Source organism: Bombina bombina, chromosome 4 (genome assembly GCF_027579735.1).
Source record: "Bombina bombina isolate aBomBom1 chromosome 4, aBomBom1.pri, whole genome shotgun sequence".
Classification (NCBI taxonomy): domain Eukaryota; kingdom Metazoa; phylum Chordata; class Amphibia; order Anura; family Bombinatoridae; genus Bombina; species Bombina bombina.
In genome coordinates this window covers 360,250,724-360,274,045 of record NC_069502.1, presented here as the reverse complement: position 1 = coordinate 360,274,045, position 23,322 = coordinate 360,250,724, and the positions used below count along the sequence as shown (strand labels likewise).

At 40.2% G+C, this 23,322-nt stretch overlaps 1 protein-coding gene across 1 annotated transcript in view; it reads left to right on the top strand.

Moving 5' to 3' along the window:
* WDR49 (WD repeat domain 49) overlaps positions 1-23,322 on the top strand; it is a 408,032-nt gene that overhangs the window by 18,381 nt on the left and 366,329 nt on the right. Inside the window, exons 3-5 of the mRNA XM_053711815.1 lie at positions 9,546-9,722; positions 9,855-10,029; positions 15,498-15,665. Coding sequence (XP_053567790.1) covers positions 9,546-9,722; positions 9,855-10,029; positions 15,498-15,665 — 520 coding nt within the window. The remainder of the gene's footprint in view (positions 1-9,545; positions 9,723-9,854; positions 10,030-15,497; positions 15,666-23,322) is intronic.

The following is a 23,322-nucleotide window of genomic DNA, read 5'->3' as shown; positions in this document are numbered from 1 at the left end:
AACTCCGGTTTGTAGAATCTGTTCCTGCAGGATATCCGAATGACAGGGAAACAAAAAGAACAGGTTAGTTCAAAGCTGAATCTCCTTTCAACAAAGGAGAGTTGAGGCTGTAACGTGGAAGGTTCTGAGAGTAGATTCAGAGGTGGTTATGAGTGCACACTATTCAGGCAGTATACTCTCAATAAAACAGCACTGAACTGAAGTAGGAGGTGCCTTAAATAGGCAATTGCTAAAAGGGACAGGAGAGTCAACGTTAACCCTTAGAGATCCCCCCTACAAAGAACCACAGCGTGGGTCAAGGTCTGGGACGGTCAGGGTTCCGTCGATGAAAAAGGGACACAAGGCGTGGGGCGGAAACATTAGAGGCAGGTTCCCAGGAATCTTATTCATGTCCAAAGCCCTTCCAATGGATGAGATAGAAGAGAACCCCTCTGCGCGTACGTGAATCCAGGATGCTATGTACCACAAATTCTTCATCCGTGGGAGGCATCGGAGTAGGAACAGGAACCTTAGGACTTGGTGTGGACGGAGAACAAGGTTTAACCAATGATATGTGGAATGTTGGATGAATCTTGAAGCTGGATGGGAGCTGCAGGGTGACAGTAGAAGGATTATTGATCCGAACTATAGGATAAGGACCAATAAACAGCCTCCCTAACTTTTTGCTAGGGTACGATAGTCTGAGATTTTTTGTGGAGAGCCAAACCTTTTGACCGACAGTGTATTTGGGACTTGTCCTGTGACGGAGGTTGTAGTATTTGCTCTGGTATGCTTGAGCTTGGAGTATGTTGTCATGGATAATAGGGAACAAACTGGAAATATCGTTGATTAGATCATTAACCATAGGACAGGACGTTTCAACCTTTGGTAACAGAGTGAAACGTGGGTGTAGACCATAGTTGATAAAGAAAGGAGAGAAACCAGTAGAGGCATTTTTGTTGTTGTTATACGCGAATTCCGCTAAAGGGAGAAATGATGCCCATGACTCCTGCTGATCTGCACAGTAACATCGCAGGTACTGCTCCAACCACTGGTTTACTCTCTCTGTCTGCCCGTTAGTCTGCGGATGATAAGCAGTGGTGAGTTTCTGTTCCATGTGAAGAGACTTACACAAGGATCTCCAGAATTTAGAAGTAAACTGGGTTCCACGATCACTGATAACTGTTAGAGGTATACCATGTAAGCGGACAACATTTTGTATGAAGAGGTCACAGGTGGTTTTAGAAGTAGGTAACGAGGTTGTGGGGATGAAATGAGACATTTTCGAAAATAGATCCGTAACCACCATAATTGTGGTGTAATTGTTGGATAACGGTAGATCAACTATAAAGTCCATAGATACAGTTTCCCATGGGACATGGGGTACTGGCAAAGGTTGTAGAAGACCAACAGGTAGTTGTCTAGAGGGTTTTGAAGTAGCACAGATGAGACATTGATGCAAATGATCCTTAAGATCATTCCGTAGGGAAGGCCACCAGTAGGATCTAGTGAGTAAATCCATAGATTTATCCCTGCCCATATGCCCAGCCAATGGAGAATGGTGTACAGAATTTAAGACCTGTTGACGAAGGTCTGAAGGTATGTACAGCTTACGATCCTTGCGTAATACACCGGTAGAGTCAGGTAGTAAGTCCTGATAAGGAACTGAAGTGTCAGTTTCAAGGGCTTTTGCGAATAACGGTTCAAGACCCGTTAGGATCCCTACTATACAATCCCTAGGTATGATAGTAGGGATCCTAATGGGTCTTGAACCGTTATTCGCAAAAGCCCTTGAAACTGACACTTCAGTTCCTTATCAGGACTTACTACCTGACTCTACCGGTGTATTACGCAAGGATCGTAAGCTGTACATACCTTCAGACCTTCGTCAACAGGTCTTAAATTCTGTACACCATTCTCCATTGGCTGGGCATATGGGCAGGGATAAATCTATGGATTTACTCACTAGATCCTACTGGTGGCCTTCCCTACGGAATGATCTTAAGGATCATTTGCATCAATGTCTCATCTGTGCTACCTCAAAACCCTCTAGACAACTACCTGTTGGTCTTCTACAACCTTTGCCAGTACCCCATGTCCCATGGGAAACTGTATCTATGGACTTTATAGTTGATCTACCGTTATCCAACAATTACACCACAATTATGGTGGTTACGGATCTATTTTCGAAAATGTCTCATTTCATCCCCACAACCTCGTTACCTACTTCTAAAACCACCTGTGACCTCTTCATACAAAATGTTGTCCGCTTACATGGTATACCTCTAACAGTTATCAGTGATCGTGGAACCCAGTTTACTTCTAAATTCTGGAGATCCTTGTGTAAGTCTCTTCACATGGAACAGAAACTCACCACTGCTTATCATCCGCAGACTAACGGGCAGACAGAGAGAGTAAACCAGTGGTTGGAGCAGTACCTGCGATGTTACTGTGCAGATCAGCAGGAGTCATGGGCATCATTTCTCCCTTTAGCGGAATTCGCGTATAACAACAACAAAAATGCCTCTACTGGTTTCTCTCCTTTCTTTATCAACTATGGTCTACACCCACGTTTCACTCTGTTACCAAAGGTTGAAACGTCCTGTCCTATGGTTAATGATCTAATCAACGATATTTCCAGTTTGTTCCCTATTATCCATGACAACATACTCCAAGCTCAAGCATACCAGAGCAAATACTACAACCTCCGTCACAGGACAAGTCCCAAATACACTGTCGGTCAAAAGGTTTGGCTCTCCACAAAAAATCTCAGACTATCGTACCCTAGCAAAAAGTTAGGGAGGCTGTTTATTGGTCCTTAGCCTATAGTTCGGATCAATAATCCTTCTACTGTCACCCTGCAGCTCCCATCCAGCTTCAAGATTCATCCAACATTCCACATATCATTGGTTAAACCTTGTTCTCCGTCCACACCAAGTCCTAAGGTTCCTGTTCCTGCTCCGATGCCTCCCACGGATGAAGAATTTGTGGTACATAGCATCCTGGATTCACGTACGCGCAGAGGGGTTCTCTTCTATCTCATCCATTGGAAGGGCTTTGGACATGAATAAGATTCCTGGGAACCTGCCTCTAATGTTTCCGCCCCACGCCTTGTGTCCCTTTTTCATCGACGGAACCCTGACCGTCCCAGACCTTGACCCACGCTGTGGTTCTTTGTAGGGGGGGCTCTGTAAGGGTTAACGTTGACTCTCCTGTCCCTTTTAGCAATTGCCTATTTAAGGCACCTCCTACTTCAGTTCAGTGCTGTTTTATTGAGAGTATACTGCCTGAATAGTGTGCACTCATAACCACCCCTGAATCTACTCTCAGAACCTTCCACGTTACAATCTCAACTCTCCTTTGTTGAAAGGAGATTCAGCTTTGAACTAACCTGTTCTTTTTGTTTCCCTGTAATTCGGATATCCTGCAGGAACAGATTCTACAAACCGGAGTTCAGCTGTGTCTCTGCGGTACAAGCTGCCGCTGACGTCATCAGACACAGCCGATTACACTTCTCCCTGCCTGTCAGCTCAGACCGCTCGCCACGCTCCTGCTGCTCTCGCTCAAGGGAACCTCACGGAGCGACTCCAGCACTTCAGAGCATTCAACTTGGCCAGCCTAGGAACTCTGATACAGGTCTGACAAAATATTAACTTTATTTACTTCATAAACTCTGAATCATTCATTGTATGTGTTGTGGCTACGGAGTTACACTAAAGGCTTATTCTATGTATGACAACTAAATATAAAACTGCCATAATAGTTAGAGTGATTTAAACAGAATATAATTCACTCTGATCTAACCTTTTGGCACATATAAAAGTGCTATGTATTCCTAAGGTATTTCTCTGGAACACTAGCCAACACCTCAAACCTTTCCCAATCTCACAGGAACTCTGATCTTGCTGCAAGGTTAATCAGTTCCTGCAAAACCATTACATAATAACACATACAATGAATGATTCAGAGTTTATGAAGTAAATAAAGTTAATATTTTGTCAGACCTGTATCAGAGTTCCTAGGCTGGCCAAGTTGAATGCTCTGAAGTGCTGGAGTCGCTCCGTGAGGTTCCCTTGAGCGAGAGCAGCAGGAGCGTGGCGAGCGGTCTGAGCTGACAGGCAGGGAGAAGTGTAATTGGCTGTGTCTGATGATGTCAGCGGCAGCTTGTACCGCAGAGACACAGCTGAACTCCGGTTTGTAGAATCTGTTCCTGCAGGATATCCGAATGACAGGGAAACAAAAAGAACAGGTTAGTTCAAAGCTGAATCTCCTTTCAACAAAGGAGAGTTGAGGCTGTAACGTGGAAGGTTCTGAGAGTAGATTCAGAGGTGGTTATGAGTGCACACTATTCAGGCAGTATACTCTCAATAAAACAGCACTGAACTGAAGTAGGAGGTGCCTTAAATAGGCAATTGCTAAAAGGGACAGGAGAGTCAACGTTAACCCTTACACCGTATGAGGGAAAGTAAATAAAAGAGTCATCACTTGATTCTAGCCCCTTGTTTGGTAGAAAAAAAGATAATATTTCAAGGTACAGGTTGTAGATTATCCAGATATTTAGGAGCAGAGCAACCAAAAAACATGTCTGGACATGGCTGCGGCTTAGACATGCCCCCGGTGCCGTTTTTTTTATTGTGATCTTGTTCAAGCCTTTGTAGTCAATACAGGGCCGTAAACCACCATCTTTTTTACTGACTAAAAGAATCCAGCCCCAGCAGGAGAGGAGGAAGATAAAGCCTTTGGCAACATTTTCTTGGATATATTCCTCCATGGCCTTGGTTTCGGATTTGGACAGTGGATACATCCTTCCTATAGGAAGTGGGGCGCTAGGAAGCAAGTCTATCTTACAGTCGTAAGGGCGGTGAGGTGGTTACACATCAGCTGCCTTCTTTTAAAAAATGTCCGTATATTCGACATACAATGAGGGAAGAGTAGCCGAGGTCTGAAGATTGGCTACAGGGGTGCTATGCAAAGGAGTAACTTTAGCCAGACAAGAACAGAAACAGGACTTACCCCAGGAGGCCAGTTGTTCCTTAGCCCTATCAAATTGAGGATTGTGTTTACGTAGCCAGGGAAGACCAAGGATAACTGGTTGTGCAGGAGAATGAATGACATCGAATTGCAAGTGTTCAGAGTGTAAGACTCCCACGGTCATGGTTAGAGGTGCTGATTCAAAATTAATTAAACCTGAACCAAGGGGTGTGACATCTAGAGTGGTGATTTTGAGACATTGTTTTTTCTGGAGAAGTAGCAAGCCTGCATGTATCATGAAACGATGATCAAGGAAATTTCTGGCAGACCCAGAGTCAATAAAGGCTTATGCATGAACAGAGTTCCAGAGAAAAGTAAGGGTAATGGGTACCAGGATCTGAGAAGAGTGAGGGGAATTTGTAGAGGCCATGCTTAGAGGTACCCCACTTCTATCCTCTAAGCGTTGGCTTTTCCCAGCCGGAGATCGCAATTCATGAGTTGGTGTGAGCTAGAACCACAATAAAAGCATAAGCCCAACCTTCTTCTTCTTTGTCTTTCAGCCTCAGAGGATTTAAGGGAAGAAAGGTCCATAGGTTCCTCCTCAGGAGTAGCAGAGGATGCTGAAGGAACAGAGGAGGGTCTAACAGGTAGTCAAGTAGGGAAGAGAAGGGTAGGGTCTACGAATCCTTTCTCTCTCAGCTTGTCGCTCTACGAAGCAAGAATCCAGACTGATACATAGTGAGATGAATTCATCCAGAGAAGATGGAATGTCACGATAAGTGAGTTCATCCTTGATGCGATCATGTAGGCCTCTTCGGAATGCCGCCTTGAGAGCACTGCCATCCTAACTGGTCCCAAGTGCCAAAGTACGGAATTCGATGGCATACTAGTAACAGGAGTAGGTTGTGGGGCAACATGAGTAGTGGTTTCGTTTGCAACAATTGAGGAAAGCATAGCAGTAATGGTCTCCAACTTGGTTTCCAGACTTTGCAGGTGCATGGCGTGGGTTCCCAGCATTTGTCCCTGAAGAGAGACTGCTCTTGCTACCTCATTTGGGTCCATGGCCCAAGTATAATGTAATGCTCGTGGGATATTTGCCTATCAGACCAATCCTGGCCAGTAGTCTTCTTATCCAGGCATCAAGTGGAAAGATAGGTAAATATCCCAGAACAAGTGTAATAGATAATAAATGAAGTAAACAGTACTCATGGTAGACAGGGAAATCCTTCACGGTACCAAGGGAAAAGCAGAGAATGGTCTGAGACAATCAGGGGTCAGCAATGAGCAGGCAGTCCAAAGATGCACAGCAAATTAGGGGATAAGCAGGAGAGTAGTCAGTGGAAAGCAGGGTTTAGGCAACAAATAGACATTCCAAAAGTATCTCAGCAGTTCAGGGGTTAAGCAATAGAGTAGTCAGAGGCAAGCAGGTTTCAGACAACACATAGGCAGTCCAGATATATCTCAGCAGTTCAGGAGTTAAAGGCAACAGCACCCAGGAAAGAGCAGATCTAACCAATACTTGGGCACAGATGAGAGTGAGAAAGGTACTTACATAGGCGCAGATACACGCCAAGGAGGGCACAGGTGAGATCCGGATCTGCATCAGGAACCAGCGTGGCGTGCAGCGATGACGTCTGAAGCAGCCACCGTGTCCATGGCCATGACAACGGACAGAGCGGTGGGTGGAATGGACCGTGACAATAGCAGACCACCAACTAGTTTCTCCCTAGACATCCACCGACACCTATTCTTGTCTTGGAATTGCATTATTAAGACGTACAAAGGAATATCATCCCCTCACTCTCCACTTTTCCTGATCCCACTAAACACAGAATTAATAGGGGGTTTAGATAGTAGATTTGTCGGGAGGGAGAAATGGGGTTACACCATCCCATTAACTAAACTACTGGAAAATGGCAAGCTATTTCCAAGAGAAAAACTTAAGAATGACATTGGAAGTCAAAATGTTTCTTGGTTAAAATACCCCCAATTCCATCATTTAATACAAACCTCTAAACACACAACTGACCTGTAACCCTACCCCCATTGAATCACTATGCCTTTCAGGACAACCAATTCGACAATTGCTTGAACTAGCTATGAGATTGCTTAGAGCCAACTCTGAGTCCATCTTACCGCCTTATGCCGCAAGATGGCAGAACGACCTAGGAGAGTAATAAACGAAAACAGATTGGAAGTATGTTTTCAAACATACAAGCAGATATTCTATATCTCCTCAGATCCTAGAGTTAAATTATAAGCTGCTACTCTGGTGGTACCTCAGACCCGCACGTCTGTCTGTAATATATAAAAGCACAACGGGAACTTGCTGGAGTGGGTGTGGAGAACACGGCTCGCTAATACATATCTGGTGGGAATGTAGGTTAATAAACTCCCTTTGGAAGAATGTAAAGAGACATGTTCAAAAACTGTTATCGGACACATTCACACTGACTCCCAAAATTGCACCTCTAAACAAACTACCCAAAAAAACATGCAACATTAGAACACACCTATTACAAATTGTGATAAACAGTGCAAGATCCTTGATCGCAAGGCATTGGAAAACCTCCATCTCCCCTACTAATCAAACGTGAACAAAACTACTTTCATAGAAGTATATGGATACATTAAACATAAGAAACACTTTTACTTCCTAAATTTCAAAGTCATTAGAGCCCAACTCTAGAGACCATCTCTCAACACAAATACCTAAAACACAATTCAATTAATTTACAAATCACAAATCTTGAGCAATCCAATGTAGAGCTTAACACGGAGAGTAAGCCACCCTTTCCCTATCCCTTTTCCTTCATTTCTTTCTTCATTCTTCTCCCTCTCCACTTCTCGCTCAATCCCACCTACCAACATTTCTTCCCCCTTTCTCATCTTTTTCTTTTTATGAGATTTAATTCTCTCCATTTCTTATTGGTCTTGCACTTCAGATGGACAATTAAGATTTACAAGGTTACTAACACTTTTCTGGAGACAAACATTTCCGCAGCACTCAACGAAAGAAGAAGCATTATGTCACCCAGAAGTACAAGGAATGGACATTCAAAGACCATACTCCTTTTATACTGTCCATTATCCACATGATAACATGATAATATGACATGATCTGATGTAATCATGCAAGATATCTCATGCAATTAATCATAGTAAAAAGCAAAAAGAGAGAGCGCCTGATGGTGTAATATCGTCAAGATCAAGGGTGGTACAGGTATAAAAAATCTCTGCCAAATGGATACTCACAAAGAGCTTGGCACTCGCAAGTAGTGCATATAGGCGGGCTGACCTTTATACAGCAGTCAGTACACTGAATATATGGCGGTCGTATCGGAAATCTGTAGTAATAGAAAAAGAATATATACTGCTGTATAAAGGTCAGCCCGCCTATATGCATTACTTGCGAGTGCCAAGCTCTTTGTGAGTATCCATTTGGCAGAGATTTTTTATACCTGTACCACCCTTGATCTTGACGATATTACACCATCAGGCGCTCTCTCTTTTTGCTTTTTATTTTTTCAGTTCTACCGACTTACCACCGGTTTCGAGTGGAGCAGCCTTTCAGAATTATCGATTCCAACAATTGCATCTATCTATCAATGACTCTGCACTATATGTGAAATCGTTTGTATTGTGTTTTTTTTATATATTTTCTAACAATATAATATTACATTATATTCTATCTATTTTCAATAACACTGTATCACTTGATATATATGTATACATTTTTTATAGGGGATGAAATTTTTGTGAAATATACACCATTGTTTATGTGAAGTCACTTATCTATTTATCCAGACTTATTTAGTTCCTCAGGTGTACACTTTAAACAGGACACTTTATATACTTTTTTAGCGTTTTTATTTACCCAAGCCCTAATTCAAATCCACTTCACACACATATATATGCACATATTTTGTATAATAATATAGCGCACCCTATTGTATGATTTTATATCGTACATATCTAATTAATCATAGTGTATATTCTACTTCAATGAATGATCCTGTAAGACCTTTTTTCTATTTCAATAAAAAAAAAAACTTGTTAATATTTAGTTTAGTTATCATTATGCCTAAATTGCAATATTTACAAAACAATCTTTTACTTGGGTTTGCTGCTCAAACCAATTTAATATATATATAAGCATCTGAGTGCTTTTGTATGAACTATCATTGTTTGGCTGTATGTAACCTGAAAATAACATGAAGAGAAAGGGAACCTATACAGACTAGGCTGTTTCTATTCCAAGTGGCACAAAGCTATATACATGTCTACCAGCTATGATCATATATATTTCACTGAGTGTGAAGACATTGGTTAATTTATCAAATATATAAATCTTGTTTTGCCCATACAAATACATTGCTTAAGATGTATATCAACTGTAATTACTGCATGTTCTGAAGTGCAGATCTATATTATGTGCACAAATTTATCTGGTAGAATATATTAAAACATTAATAAAACAAGAGGTATGTGATATATAGTCTAATGGTAGTTATTTTAATCTCATAAATTAACTATGTGTTTGGTGTTATGTTTTAAAAATAAATACATTGATTTTTTGTGTCTTATGTTCACAGGTTGCAGTTGCATTTACAAGTAAAGAAATATGTTTCTATGATGTTTCCCCAAAACAAGATCTATTTTGCCAATATAAGCTCCAAGGTCTTCAAGGAACCCCAATATGTATGGACTATTGGTATGATCCAGATGATGCCAATGAGGCTGTTCTTACAATTGGGAATGTCACTGGAGAGGTAAAAATGGTTTATTCACACCATTGGTTAATATAACTCAATGCTCCCTGCGGGCACCATTAGCCAAATCATTTAATAATGTTCCACTGTTTTACTAATTATTATGTGTAAACTTTTCTTTTATCCTCATAGGTTCAGGCCATCTGCTACTCAAAAGCTACCATAACATTGTTTGAAAAACCTGCTAATTCCACAGATGATCAGCAAACTACTGTGTATATTAACTGGAATGACTTATTGGCTGGTTCTCATACATGTTGCTCCATCTTAAAACATAAAATTCATGATAACAGCTGGATTAGACAAGGTATTGACCCGTTTTTCCTTATTTATTAAGCCTATAAAGGTGTATGTTTGAGTGTATGTATTGACAAACTAGACATTTACACAGACCGAAAAAATATTTTTGAGCAATTTGTTATTTTTAATAGGTTATTGCAGTGTTTAATTTTTGAAGCAATGTTTCTAAATAATTTAACACATTAATTTTTTTTAGCACAGTTGACAAGCTTTTGCAGGGACAAACCTCTTAAAAAGACTTGAGGAATCTATTTTTTGGTGTCCTTTGTTGCTGTTTAAAAGCACATGCTCTATCTGAATCATGAAAAAGGGGTTTTATGTCCCTTTAATAGGAGAGAAAAATGTATTTGTTCATTCGGTCGCACATATACTAAAATTGAAACAACACAGAGAAGAAGATGCATTCAACAAGGCATATATAGAACCAAAAAGGGGGTCCATCCGATAAAAATCGTCGCCCGCAAAAGCCGGCGATGCCAATATTTGCGCGGGTTTGGTATCACATATACGGCGTAACCTAGAAGTTACGCGCGTATATTTCTGCCGTTGCCCGTAGTTTTTTGGGCCATAGGCAGGTATACCAAACCCGCGCAGTTTGGTATCCAATATGCAGCGTAAGGACTTACGTGGCGAAAATGGAGAAAACTTACTCCATTTTCACCTCGCCACAAAAAGCAGCCGTAAGAAGCCTTACGCTGACTATTGGAGCCCCGTAACTCCCTAAACTGGCTGCTAAAATAAACCTAACACCTAACGCATGCGCAATGTCTATCTCCCTGTCAACCGCGATCTGCTAAAATAAACCTAACACCTAACGCATGCGCAATGTCTATCTACCTGTCAACCGCGATCCCCCCCCCCCCGAAATCCCTAATAAAGTTATTAACCCCTAAACCGCCGCTCCCGGACCCCGCCGCCATCTACATAAACTAACCCCCTACTGTGAGCCCCTAAAACCGCCGCCATCTACCTTATCTATCCCCTAATTAGAACCCCTTACACCGCTGTCATCTACCTTATCTATCCCCTAATCTGACCCCTTACACCGCCGACACCTATATAAAAATTATTAACCCCTAATCTAATCCCCCTATACCGCCGCCAGCTATATTAATATTATTAACCGCTAATGTAAGCCCCTTACACCGCCGCCATCTCTATTAAAATGATTAACTCCTTATTTAATCTACCTACCCCGCCGCCAGCTATGTTATCTATATTAACCCTAAGTATATTATAGTTAATATAGGTATTACATTATATATATTAACTATATTAACCCTAATTATATTAGGGTTAATATAGTTAATATAGTTACTATAGTATTTATATTAACTATATTAACTCTATCTAACCCTAACACCCCTAACTAAATTTATATTAAATTAATCTAATTCATTTATAAACTAAAATATTCCTATTTAAATCTAAATACTTACCTATAAAATAAACCCTAAGATAGCTACAATATAATTAATAATTACATTGTAGCTATGTTAGGGTTAATATTTATTTTACAGGTAAATTGTTAATTATTTTAACTAGGTATAATAGCTATTAAATAGTTATTAACTATTTAATATCTACCTAGTTAAAATAATTACCCAATTACCTGTAAAATAAATCCTAACCTAAGTTACAAATACACCTACACTATCAATAAATTAAATAAACTACAAACATCTATCTAAAAATACAATTAAATTAACTAAACTAAATTACAAAAAAAAACAAACACTAAATTACAAAAAATAAAAAAAGATTACAAGATTTTTAAGCTAATTACACCTATTCTAAGCCCCCTAATAAAATAATAAACCCCCAAAATAAAAAAAATTCCCTACCCTATTCTAAATTAAACAAATTTCAAAGCTCTTTACCTTACCAGCCCTTAAAAGGGCCTTTTGTGGGGCATGCCCCAAAGAATTCAGCTCTTTTGCATACAAATACAATACCCCCCCATTACAACCCACCACCCACATACCCCTATTCTAAAACCACCTAAACCCCCCTTAAAAAAGCCTAACACTACCCCCCTGAAGATCTCCCTACCTTGTCTTCACCACACCGGGCCGAACTCCTGATCCGATCCGGGCGATGTCTTCCTCCAAGCGGCAAAGAAGAATTCTTCCTCCAAGCGGCAAAGAAGAATTCTTCCTCCGGCGACGTCTTCCTCCAAGCGGCAGCAAAGTCTTCATTCTTCCGGCGGCATCTTCAATCTTCTTTCTTCGCTCCGCCGCCGCGGAGCATCCATCCCGGACGACTACTGAACTTGGAATGAGGTACCTTTAAATGACGTCATCCAAGATGGCGTCCGCCGAATTCCGATTGGCTGATAGGATTCTATCAGCCAATCGGAATTAAGTTAGAAAAATCTGATTGGCTGATTGAATCAGCCAATCAGATTCAAGTTCAATCCGATTGGCTGATCCAATCAGCCAATCAGATTGAGCTCGCATTCTATTGGCTGTTCCAATCGGAATTCGGCGGACGCCATCTTGGATGACGTCATTTAAAGGTACCTCATTCCAAGTTCAGTAGTCGTCCGGGATGGATGCTCCGCGGCGGCGGAGCGAAGAAAGAAGATTGAAGATGCAGCCGGAAGAATGAAGACTTTGCTGCCGCTTGGAGGAAGACGTCGCCGGAGGAAGAATTCTTCTTTGCCGCTTGGAGGAAGACATCGCCGGAGGAAGAATTCTTCTTTGCCGCTTGGAGGAAGACATCGCCCGGATCAGATCAGGAGTTCGGCCCGGTGTGGTGAAGACAAGGTAGGGAGATCTTCAGGGGGGGTAGTGTTAGGCTTTTTTAAGGGGGGTTTGGGTGGTTTTAGAATAGGGGTATGTGGGTGGTGGGTTGTAATGGGGGGGGGGGTATTGTATTTGTATGCAAAAGAGCTGAATTCTTTGGGGCATGCCCCACAAAAGGCCCTTTTAAGGGCTGGTAAGGTAAAGAGCTTTGAAATTTGTTTAATTTAGAATAGGGCAGGGAATTTTTTTTATTTTGGGGGTTTATTATTTTATTAGGGGGCTTAGAATAGGTGTAATTAGCTTAAAAATCTTGTAATCTTTTTTTATTTTTTGTAATTTAGTGTTTGTTTTTTTTGTAATTTAGTTTAGTTAATTTAATTGTATTTTTAGATAGATGTTTGTAGTTTATTTAATTTATTGATAGTGTAGGTGTATTTGTAACTTAGGTTAGGATTTATTTTACAGGTAATTGGGTAATTATTTTAACTAGGTAGATATTAAATAGTTAATAACTATTTAATAGCTATTATACCTAGTTAAAATAATTAACAATTTACCTGTAAAATAAATATTAACCCTAACATAGCTACAATGTAATTATTAATTATATTGTAGCTATCTTAGGGTTTATTTTATAGGTAAGTATTTAGATTTAAATAGGAATATTTTAGTTTATAAATGAATTAGATTAATTTAATATAAATTTAGTTAGGGGTGTTAGGGTTAGATAGAGTTAATATAGTTAATATAAATACTATAGTAACTATATTAACTATATTAACCCTAATATAATTAGGGTTAATATAGTTAATATATATAATGTAATACCTATATTAACTATAATATACTTAGGGTTAATATAGATAATATAGCTGGCGGCGGGGTAGGTAGATTAAATTAGGGGTTAATCATTTTAATAGAGATGGCGGTGGTGTTAGGGGCTTACATTAGGGGTTAATAATTTTAATATAGATGGCGGCGGTGTTAGGGGCTCACTTTAGGGGGTTATAGATATAATATAGCTGGCGGCGGGGTACGGGAGCGGCGGTTTAGGGGTTAATAACTTTATTAGGTTGCGGCGGGGTACGGGAGCGGCGGTTTAGGGGTTAATAGCTTTTTTATTGTTAGGATAGTGAGGGGGGATAGCGGATAGAGGGTTAGACGTGTCTGGCTATGTTAGGGAGGCGTGTTAGACTTGTCGGGCTATGTTAGGGAGGCGTGTTAGACAGTGCGGGTGTTTTAGACTTTAGTCAGGTTTTATAGGCGCCGGCAGTTTCTAACGTGCCGCAAGTCACTGGCGACGCCAGAAATTTGTACTTGCGCAGATTTCTGGACATCGCTGGTTTGTCAGACTTACGGCACGTTAGCAAGTGACGGCGACTTATATGGGATAGCTCGAGTTGTGAGCTGAAACTGCGGGCGACGCCGGTTCCCTCGCTTGCGCCGCAAACTGCGATCTATATCGGATCGCGCCCAAGATGTTTTATTCTATTTAAAACTTAATTTAAAGTAATTTATCACCAAATATGAGCTCTTAAAGGGACAGTCTAGTCAAAATTAAACTTTCATCATTCAGATAGGGCATGCAATTTTAAACAACTTTCAAATTCACTTATATCATCAAATTTGCTTTGTTCTTTCAATATTCTTTGTTGAAAGCTAAACCTTCATAGGCTCATATGCTAATTTCTAAGGCCCTAAAGGCCGCCTCTTACCTCAATGCATTTGACAGTTTTCCCCAGCTAGAGGGCATTAGTTCATGTGTGCCATATGGATAACATTGTGCTCACGACTGGGGAGTTACTTATGAGAGGGCACAGATTGGCTAAAATGCAAGTCTTTCAAAAGAACTGAACTAAGGGAGCAGTCTGCAGAGGTAATCACCGAGGTAAAAAGTATATTAATATAACCGTGTTGGTTATGCAAAACTGGGGAATGGGTAATAGAGGGATTATCTGTCTTTTTAAACAATATAAATTCTGGAGCAGACTGTTCCTTTAGAGATCAGTTCACTCACAGTTAAATATAGGGGAAAAAGGAATGTATTTACTTATCCTCTTAAATATATTATTAGGCATTGTGGGGTTTTTAGACATTTCAAGTACTGACTAGACAAATAGATATGAGTTTCATAATGAGATGATATTTAAGTTGTAGGCATTTAAAAATATTGCAATATTTTACTCTTTTCACTTGAACAATATCATATTACACTCTGCAACAGAAATGTCTGTGCATAGCTGTTAAGGATGTGCTTGGGATTTGCTTCAATTACTGCAGTAACATTATTCTCTTCAGAATTTGCCAATATTTCACTTTTATCATTGTAGAAACATTGTAATCTAATTGCTCTCAGAACAGTACCTGTAATCTTCTGTCTAGTTTGACCTAAAACCTCTTGATTGATAAACCTATTTCCAGTACATTTAGAAATAGCATGTTCTATGTATTATGTGCAATAAAGTCACAGAATGTGACTACGGATTTTACAGACAGTTTCAGAAAAGGTTTTGGTTCAGTAGAAAAGGTTTGATTAAAAAAATGACAGTTTCTTAATTGACCTTAATTTAACTGAAGTTCTCTTGTAACATTTTCAATCTGTCAAGGTAATAAAGATCATTCTTGGATTTGCTTGACATTATTCTTTCTTATAAAGCTATGCCTGATGTACCTTCAAATTGGGTCTTAAGCTAAACTAATGAGAATATTTCTTTGCTCTCACCCTTAGTTAGTTACAGTTCTCATTTGGAAGTTTTTCTGTCTTGTTCCACAAGTGACAAAAACACTTTGATATTGGCTTGGAGAGAAAAAGGCAAGACTCATTTGAAGATCTCGTCTCTGAATATTTTGAAGGGCATTAATGGTTTTGACTACCATCCAGGACTAAATATAATTGGTATGTATCAAGCAGACCGATCCTTCAACTGTCTGTAAGGTAACAATGCACAGGTTATGTAATGTTACCAATTTATTGTAGTGATTAGTGTCTACAAGTTCATGTCCATATTTTAGCACAATAACTTTCTTCAGACCTTTAGTTAGATTATTTTTTTTAACTCAAATGATTAAAATTAATGAGTGTAGAAAAGCAATACTAATTGGAACAAGAGAATTTAAACTGTACGTCTATTTAAAACTTGTATATGGCATGATATGAGCCCTTTGTCCCAAACAAACTATTCTTGACATATTTAGGGCTGTTTTGATGTTGCTTAATGTGTTTCTATTTAGCTTTTCTATTATTTTATGTCATAGCTTTTTTTTTTTTTAGTACTTTTAGAGAACTATCTCAATGTTGCCAGGCAGTAAGACCCTAATGATCTAATATTCACTGGAATAGGTGTGAAAAGCCTCACTGACACTCTCAAGGAATTCTCTAAAACTGCAAGATGCCTCTCATAGAAAGTAATGTGATTTGATTGCAGGGGCGGAACTACCACTAGTGCAGCAGGTGCAGTGGCACCAGGGCCCAAGTTTGGGGGGTCCCATAGCAGCCAGTCTATATGCCGGTGAGATGGCTGGCCTAACCCTACCCGCCCCAGTACTTAATAAAGTGACCACAGTAGTCTGTGACATGGTCCAGCCCCCCCGTACTGTATAGACTGACACTGTTTACCCCCAGCCCCCCATGCTGTAGTAACAAGTTCTGTAATTAGCTGGTTCAACAAACATACACACACATACATACATGCATAAATACACACACAGTCACATACATACATGCATAAATACACACACAGTCACATACATACATGCATAAATACACACACAGTCACATACATACATACACACACATAAACACCAATGGGTAAAACAGAAACACTAACCCCTGTAGTCAGAGACACTAGTGAAGCATCATGTCACACTCACATGATATCAGTGCAGGCAGTGGCAGGTCAACGTTTTTATTGCGACCTCTGCACCCCCTGTAGTTTCATCCCTGTGTAGGTTGCAAGTCCATCCATCCTCAAAATCCTTATACAAAGCAGCATAGATATTATTACTATTGCTTACTTCTAAGTTACCTTTGTGGGGCCCATAACAAAATTTGCTCCAGTGCCCTCTATTAAGTATGTCCACTACTGTTTCATTAAAAGGGAAATTGTTCTGGCCACAGTGAAGTAAGCAGTGGGGGCACACATTAAAAATGAAATGCGTCAGCCAATAAAAATCACACTATTTTCATGGTTTAATATACTACAATACACCCTATTGATGTATGCATGTGTTTTTATATAAGCATAATAACAGTTTTGTGTTTTTGGACACAATCTCAAAACCTTTTAGTTTGCAAAATAAACCAACTAGATTTGCAGGGGGAAATGTTTAGAAAATGCGGCAAACCAGGCAGCTACACCTATGGAGCACCCATGTTCAGCCCACAAGAGGCAGGAAACTCAATTACAATATTACGTATTATAACTACTAATTTCACAGCATTTTTTGCATGTGCGCTATATTTTATTATGATTTCTTCTGCATTACCTGTGTAATTTAAATACAAGTTTACATTTTTCAATAAAAGGTTATTTGTTTTTTACAATTTTTAACGATTTAACAATACAATTTCTCCATCTTCTTATTTCAATATTTAATTTATTTAATTCATATGAAATTAAATTACATTTCTCTTGTTAAGTGTATCCAGTCCACGGATCATCCATTACTTATGGAATATATTCTCCTTCCCAACAGGAAGCTGCAAGAGTCCACACACAGCAAAGCTGCTATATAGCTCCTCCCCTAACTGCCATATTCAGTCATTCTCTTGCAAGCCTCAACATAGATAGGAGGTCGTGAGAGTCTGTGGTGCTTTCTACTTAGTTTATTCTTCAATCAAAAGTTTGTTATTTTTAAATGGCACCGGAGTGTGCTGTTTATCTCAGGCAGTATTTGGAAGAAGAATCTGCCTGCGTTTTTCTATGATCTTAGCAGACGTAACTAAGATCCATTTGCTGTTCTCACACATTCTGAGGAGTGAGGTACTTCAGAGGGGGAATGGCGTGCAGGTTTTCCTGCAGATAAGGTATGTGCAGTAAAATATTTTTCTAGGAATGGAATTGACTAAGAAAATACTGCTGATACCGAAGTAATGTAAGTAAAGCCTTAAATGCAGCGATAGCGACTGGTATCAGGCTTATTAATAGAGATACATACTCTTATAAAAATGTGTTTTAAAACGTTTGCTGGCATGTTTAATCGTTTTTTAACGTACATTGGTGATAACACTGTAATGTTGGTATAGCCTTAAATGCAGTAAAAGCGACTGGTATCAGGCTTATTAATAGAGATACATACTCTTGTAAAAATGTGTTTTAAAACGTTTGCTGGCATGTTTAATCGTTTTTTAACATATGTTTGGTGATAAAACTTATTGGGGCCTAAGTTTTTTCCACATGGCTGGCTTAAATTTTGCATAGAAACAGTTAACTGAAGCTTCCCACTGTTGGCTGTGGCAGTTTGTTGTGTCTGTTTTTAAAAACGTCTATGTCGTTTTTTGTTTTTTTGATCTTTTTTTTGCATTAAGGGGTTAATCATCCATTTGCAAGTGGGTGCAATGCTCTGTTACCTTATTACATGTACTGTAAAAATTTCGTTTGTTTTACTGCCTTTTTTTCACTGTTTTTCAAATTTTGACAAAATTTGTTTCTCTTAAAGGCACAGTAACGTTTTATATATTTGCTTGTTAACTTGATTTAAAGTGTTTTCCAAGCTTACTAGTCTCATTATTAGTCTGTTCTAACATGTCTGACATAGAGGAAGCTCTGTGTTCATTATGTTTTAAAGCCATGGTGGAACCCCATCTTAGAATGTGTACCAGATGTACTGATTTCATGTTAAACAATAAAGATCATTTTTTGTCTTTAAAAACATTATCACCAGAGGATTCTGTCGTGGGGGTAGTTATGCCGACTAACTCTCCCCACGTGTCAGACCTTTTGACTCCCGCTTTAGGGACTCACGCTCAAATGGCGCCAAGTACATCAAGGGCACCCATAGCGTTTCTTTTACCAGGGGATTCTGTCAAGGGGAAAGTTATGCCGACTAACTCTCCCCACGTGTCAGACCCTTCAACTCCCGCTTCAGGGACTCACGCTCAAATGGCGCCAAGTACATCAAGGGCGCCCATAGCGTTTATTTTACAAGACATGGCAAAGGTGGTGAATAATATTCTGGCAGCAGTATTAGTCAGACTACCTGAAATTAAAGGAAAGCAGTTAGCTCTGGGGGTAGATACAGAGCATACAGACGCTTTATGTATGATACTACCTCACAATATGCTTAGTCTGTGGGTGATTTTTTTTGACTCAGGGAAGATGATTTAACCTGATTCTGATATTTCTACATTTAAAATTTATGCTTGAGAACCTCCACTTGTTGCTCAGGGAGGCTTTGGCTGCTCTGAATGAATGTGTACAATCGCAGGGCCAGAGAAATTGTGTAGACTGGATAAATAATATGCAGTGCCGGTGTGTACTGATGTTTTTCCAATACCTAAAGAGGTTTACTAAAAATTTTTTAATAAGGAATGGGATAGACCAGGTGTGCCGTTCTCTTCCCCTCCTATTTTTTAGAAGCATGTTTTCTAATAGTTACCACCACACGGGACTTCTGGCAGACAGTTCCTAAGGTGGAGAGAAGAGTTTCTACTCTAGCTAAGCGTACCACTACCTCTGACGAGGACAGTTGTGCTTTTTAGATCCAATGGATAAAAAATGTTTATTCAACAGGGTTTTATCCTGCAGCCCCTTGCATACATTGCTTCTGTCACTGCTGCTGCGGCGTTCTGGGTTGAGTCTCTTGATGAGGCTTTACAGTTAAGCGACTCCATTGGATGAATATATTTGACAAGCTTATGCTAGCCAATTCCTTTGTTTTCTGATGCCTTGTTCATTTGACTAGACTAACGGCTAAGAATTCTGTTTTTTACTATACTGGCGCGCAGAGCGCTATGGCTTATATCATGGTCAGCTGTCGTGACTTTAATAAATAAGCTACTTAACTTCCCTTCAAGGGGCAGACCCTATTCGGGCCTGGTTTGAAGGAGATTATTGCTTATATCACTGGAGGAAAAGGTCATGCCCTTCCTCAGGATAGGTCTAAATCAAGGGCAAAAAAAAAAAAAAAAAGTCTAATTTTCGTACCTTTTAAAAACTTCAGGGCAGGTGTGGCATCCTCTTCCTCTAAGGCAAAACAAGAGGGAATTTTTGCTCAGTCCAAGGCGGTCTGGAGACAATCGGACCTGGAACAAAGATAAGCAGGCCAAGGAGCCTGCTGCTGCCTCTAAGGCAGCATGAAGGAACGGACCCCTATCCGGTAACGGATCCTATAGGGGGCAGACTTTCATTCTTCGCCCAGGCGTGGGCAAGAGATGCCCAGGATCCCTAAGCATTGGAATTTATATCCCAGAGATATCTTCTGGATTTCAAAGATTCCCCCCCAAAAAAAGGGGAGATTTCGCCTTTCACAATTATCTGCAAACCAGATAAAGAAGGAGGCATTCTTACATTGTGTACGAGATCCATCCAGTTCCAAGAGAGGAACAGGGACAGAGTTTTTACTCAAATCTGTTTGTGGTTCCCAAGGAGAGGGAACCTTCAGACCTATTTTGGATCTAAAGATCTTAAACAAATTCCTCAGAATTCCGTCATTTAAGATGGAAACTATTCGTACCATCTTAACTATGATCCAGGAGAGTCAATAGAGGACTACAATGGATTTGAAGGATGCTTATCCTCACATTGTGATGCATAAAGATCACCATTGTTTTTCAGGTTTGCCTTTCTAGACAGGCATTACCAGTTTGTAGCTCTTTCCTTTGGGATATCTACAGCCCCAAGAATCTTTATGGAGGTTCTGGGGTCGCTTTGGCGGTCCTTAGACCGCGGGGCATAGAAGTGGCCCCTTATTTAGACGACATCCTGATACAGGCGTCAAACATCCAAATTGCCCAGTCTCATACGGACGTAGTACTGGCATTTCTGAGATCACATGGGTGGAAAGTGAACAAGGAAAGAGTTCTCTATCCCCAATCTCAAGGGTTTCCCTCCTAGGGACTCTGATAGATTCTGTAGAAATATTTACCTGACGGAGTCCAGGTTGTCAAAGTTTCTAAATTTCTGCCGTGTTTTTTCATCCCATCCGCGCCCTTCGGTGGCTCAGTACATGAATGAAATCGGCTTAATGGTAGCGGCAAGGGACATAGTACCATTTGCACGTCTACATTTCAGACCGCTGCAACTATGCATGCTCAGTCAGAGGAACGGGGATTACACAGATTTGTCCCCCTGTTAAACCTGGACCAAGAGACCAGAGATTCTCTTCTCTGGTGACTATGTTGGGTCCATCTGTCCAAGGGTATGACCTTCCGCAGGTCAGATGGGACAATTGTTACAATAGATGCCAGCCTTTTAGGTTGGGATGCAGTCTGGAACTCCCTGAAGGCTCAGGGATAGTGGACTTAGGAGGAGACCCTCCTTCTAATAAATATTCTGGAACTGGGAGTGATATTCCATGCTCTTCAGACTTGGCCTCAGTTAGCAACTCTGAGGTACATCATACTCAGTCGGACAATATACACGACTGTGGCTTACATCAGCCATCAAGGGGGAACAGAAGTTCCCTAGCGATGTTAGAAGTCTTACAATAATTCACTGGACAGAGACTCACTCTTGGCTATCAGCTATCCATATCCCAGGTGTTCAGAACTGGGAGGTGGATTTTCTAAGTCGTCAGACTTTTCTTCCGGGGGAGTGGGATTTCCTCCGGAGGTCAAGACCAAGCAGGAGAGGGCTTTGGTGTTTTTGACAGCGCCTGCGTAGCCACGCAGGACCTGGTATGCAGATCTGGTGGACATGTCATCCTTTCCATCACGGTCTCTGCTTCTGAGACAGGTCCCTCTACCTCAGGGTCCTTTCAACCATCTAAATAGAATCAATCTGAGATGGACTGCCTGGAGACTGAACGCTTGATGTTATCAAAGCATGGCTTCTCCGAGTCAGTCATTGATACCTTAATACAGACATGAAAGCCTGTCTCTAGGAAAATTGAACATAGATATGGTGTAAATATCTGATTGTTATGAATCCAAGGGTTACTCATGGAGTAAAGTCTGGATTCCCAGGATATTATCTTTTCTCCAAGATGTTTTTGAGAAAAGGGTTGTCAGCTAATTCCTTAAAAGGGGACAGATTTTTACTCTGTCTATTTTTTTGCACAAGCGTCTGGCAGGTATTCTAGACGTTCAGGCATTTGGTCAGGCTTTGGTTAGATCCAAGCCTGTGTTTAAAACTGTTGCTCCGCCATGGAGCTTAAACCTGATTCTTAAGGTTCTTCAAGAAGTTCCGTTTGAACCTTTTTTGTTCCATAGATATCAATCTTTATCTTGGAAAGTTCCTTTTGGCTAACTAATTCCTCGACTCGTAGAGTCTCCAAGTTATCTGTGTTACAATGTGATTCTCCTTATCTGGTCCTTCGTACGGATAAGGTAGTCCTGCGTACCAACCTGGGTTTTTTCCTAAGGTGGTATCTAACAAGTACATCACTCAAGAGATAGTTGTTCCATGCTTGTATCCTAATCCTTCCTCAAAGAAGGAACGTCTATTACACAATATTGGACGTGGTTTGTGCTTTAAAGTTTTACTTACAAGCTACTACAGTTTTCATCAAACGTTCACCTTGTTTGTTGTCTATTCTGGACAGAGGAGAGGTCAAAAGACTTCAGCAGCCTCTCTGTCTTTTTGGTTAAAAAGCATAATTCATTTAGCTTATGAGACTGCTGGACAGCAGCCTCCTGAAGGGATTACAGCTCATTCTACTAGAGCTGTGGTTTTCACTTGGGCCTTTTTTAAATGTGGCTTCTGTTGAACAGATTTACAAGACGGAGTCTTGGTCTGCGCTTCATACTTTTCAAATTTAACAAATTTGATACCTTGCTTCTTCGGAGGCTATTTTTGGGAGAAAGGGTTTTTTACAGGCAGTGGTAACTTCCGTTTAAGTACCTGCCTTTTCCCTCCCATCATCCGTGTACTTTAGCTTTGGTATTGGTATTCCATAAGTAATGGATGATCCGTGGACTGGATACACTTAACAAGAGAAAACATAATTTATGCTTACCTGATAAATTTATTTCTCTTGTAGTGTATCCAGTCCACGGCCCGCCCTGTCACTTTAAGGCAGGTAATTTTTTCATTTGAACTACAGTCACCACTGCACCCTATGGTTTTTCCTTTCTCTGCATGTTTTCGGTCGAATGACTGAATATGGCAGTTAGGGGAGGAGCTATATAGCAGCTTTGCTGTGGGTGGACTCTTGCAGCTTCCTGTTGGGAAGGAGAATATATTCCATAAGTAATGGATGATCCGTGGACTGGATACACTACAAGAGAAATAAATTTATCAGGTAAGCATAAATTATGTTTTTTTGTGAGTCCTATTGTAATATGTGCATTTATTTGGCATACTTAAAAGGGCATTATAGTCGATAACATGTTCTAATTCATTAGGACATGTCATTGTAAGACTATTGCAAAAGGGGTTGAACACACAGTTAAA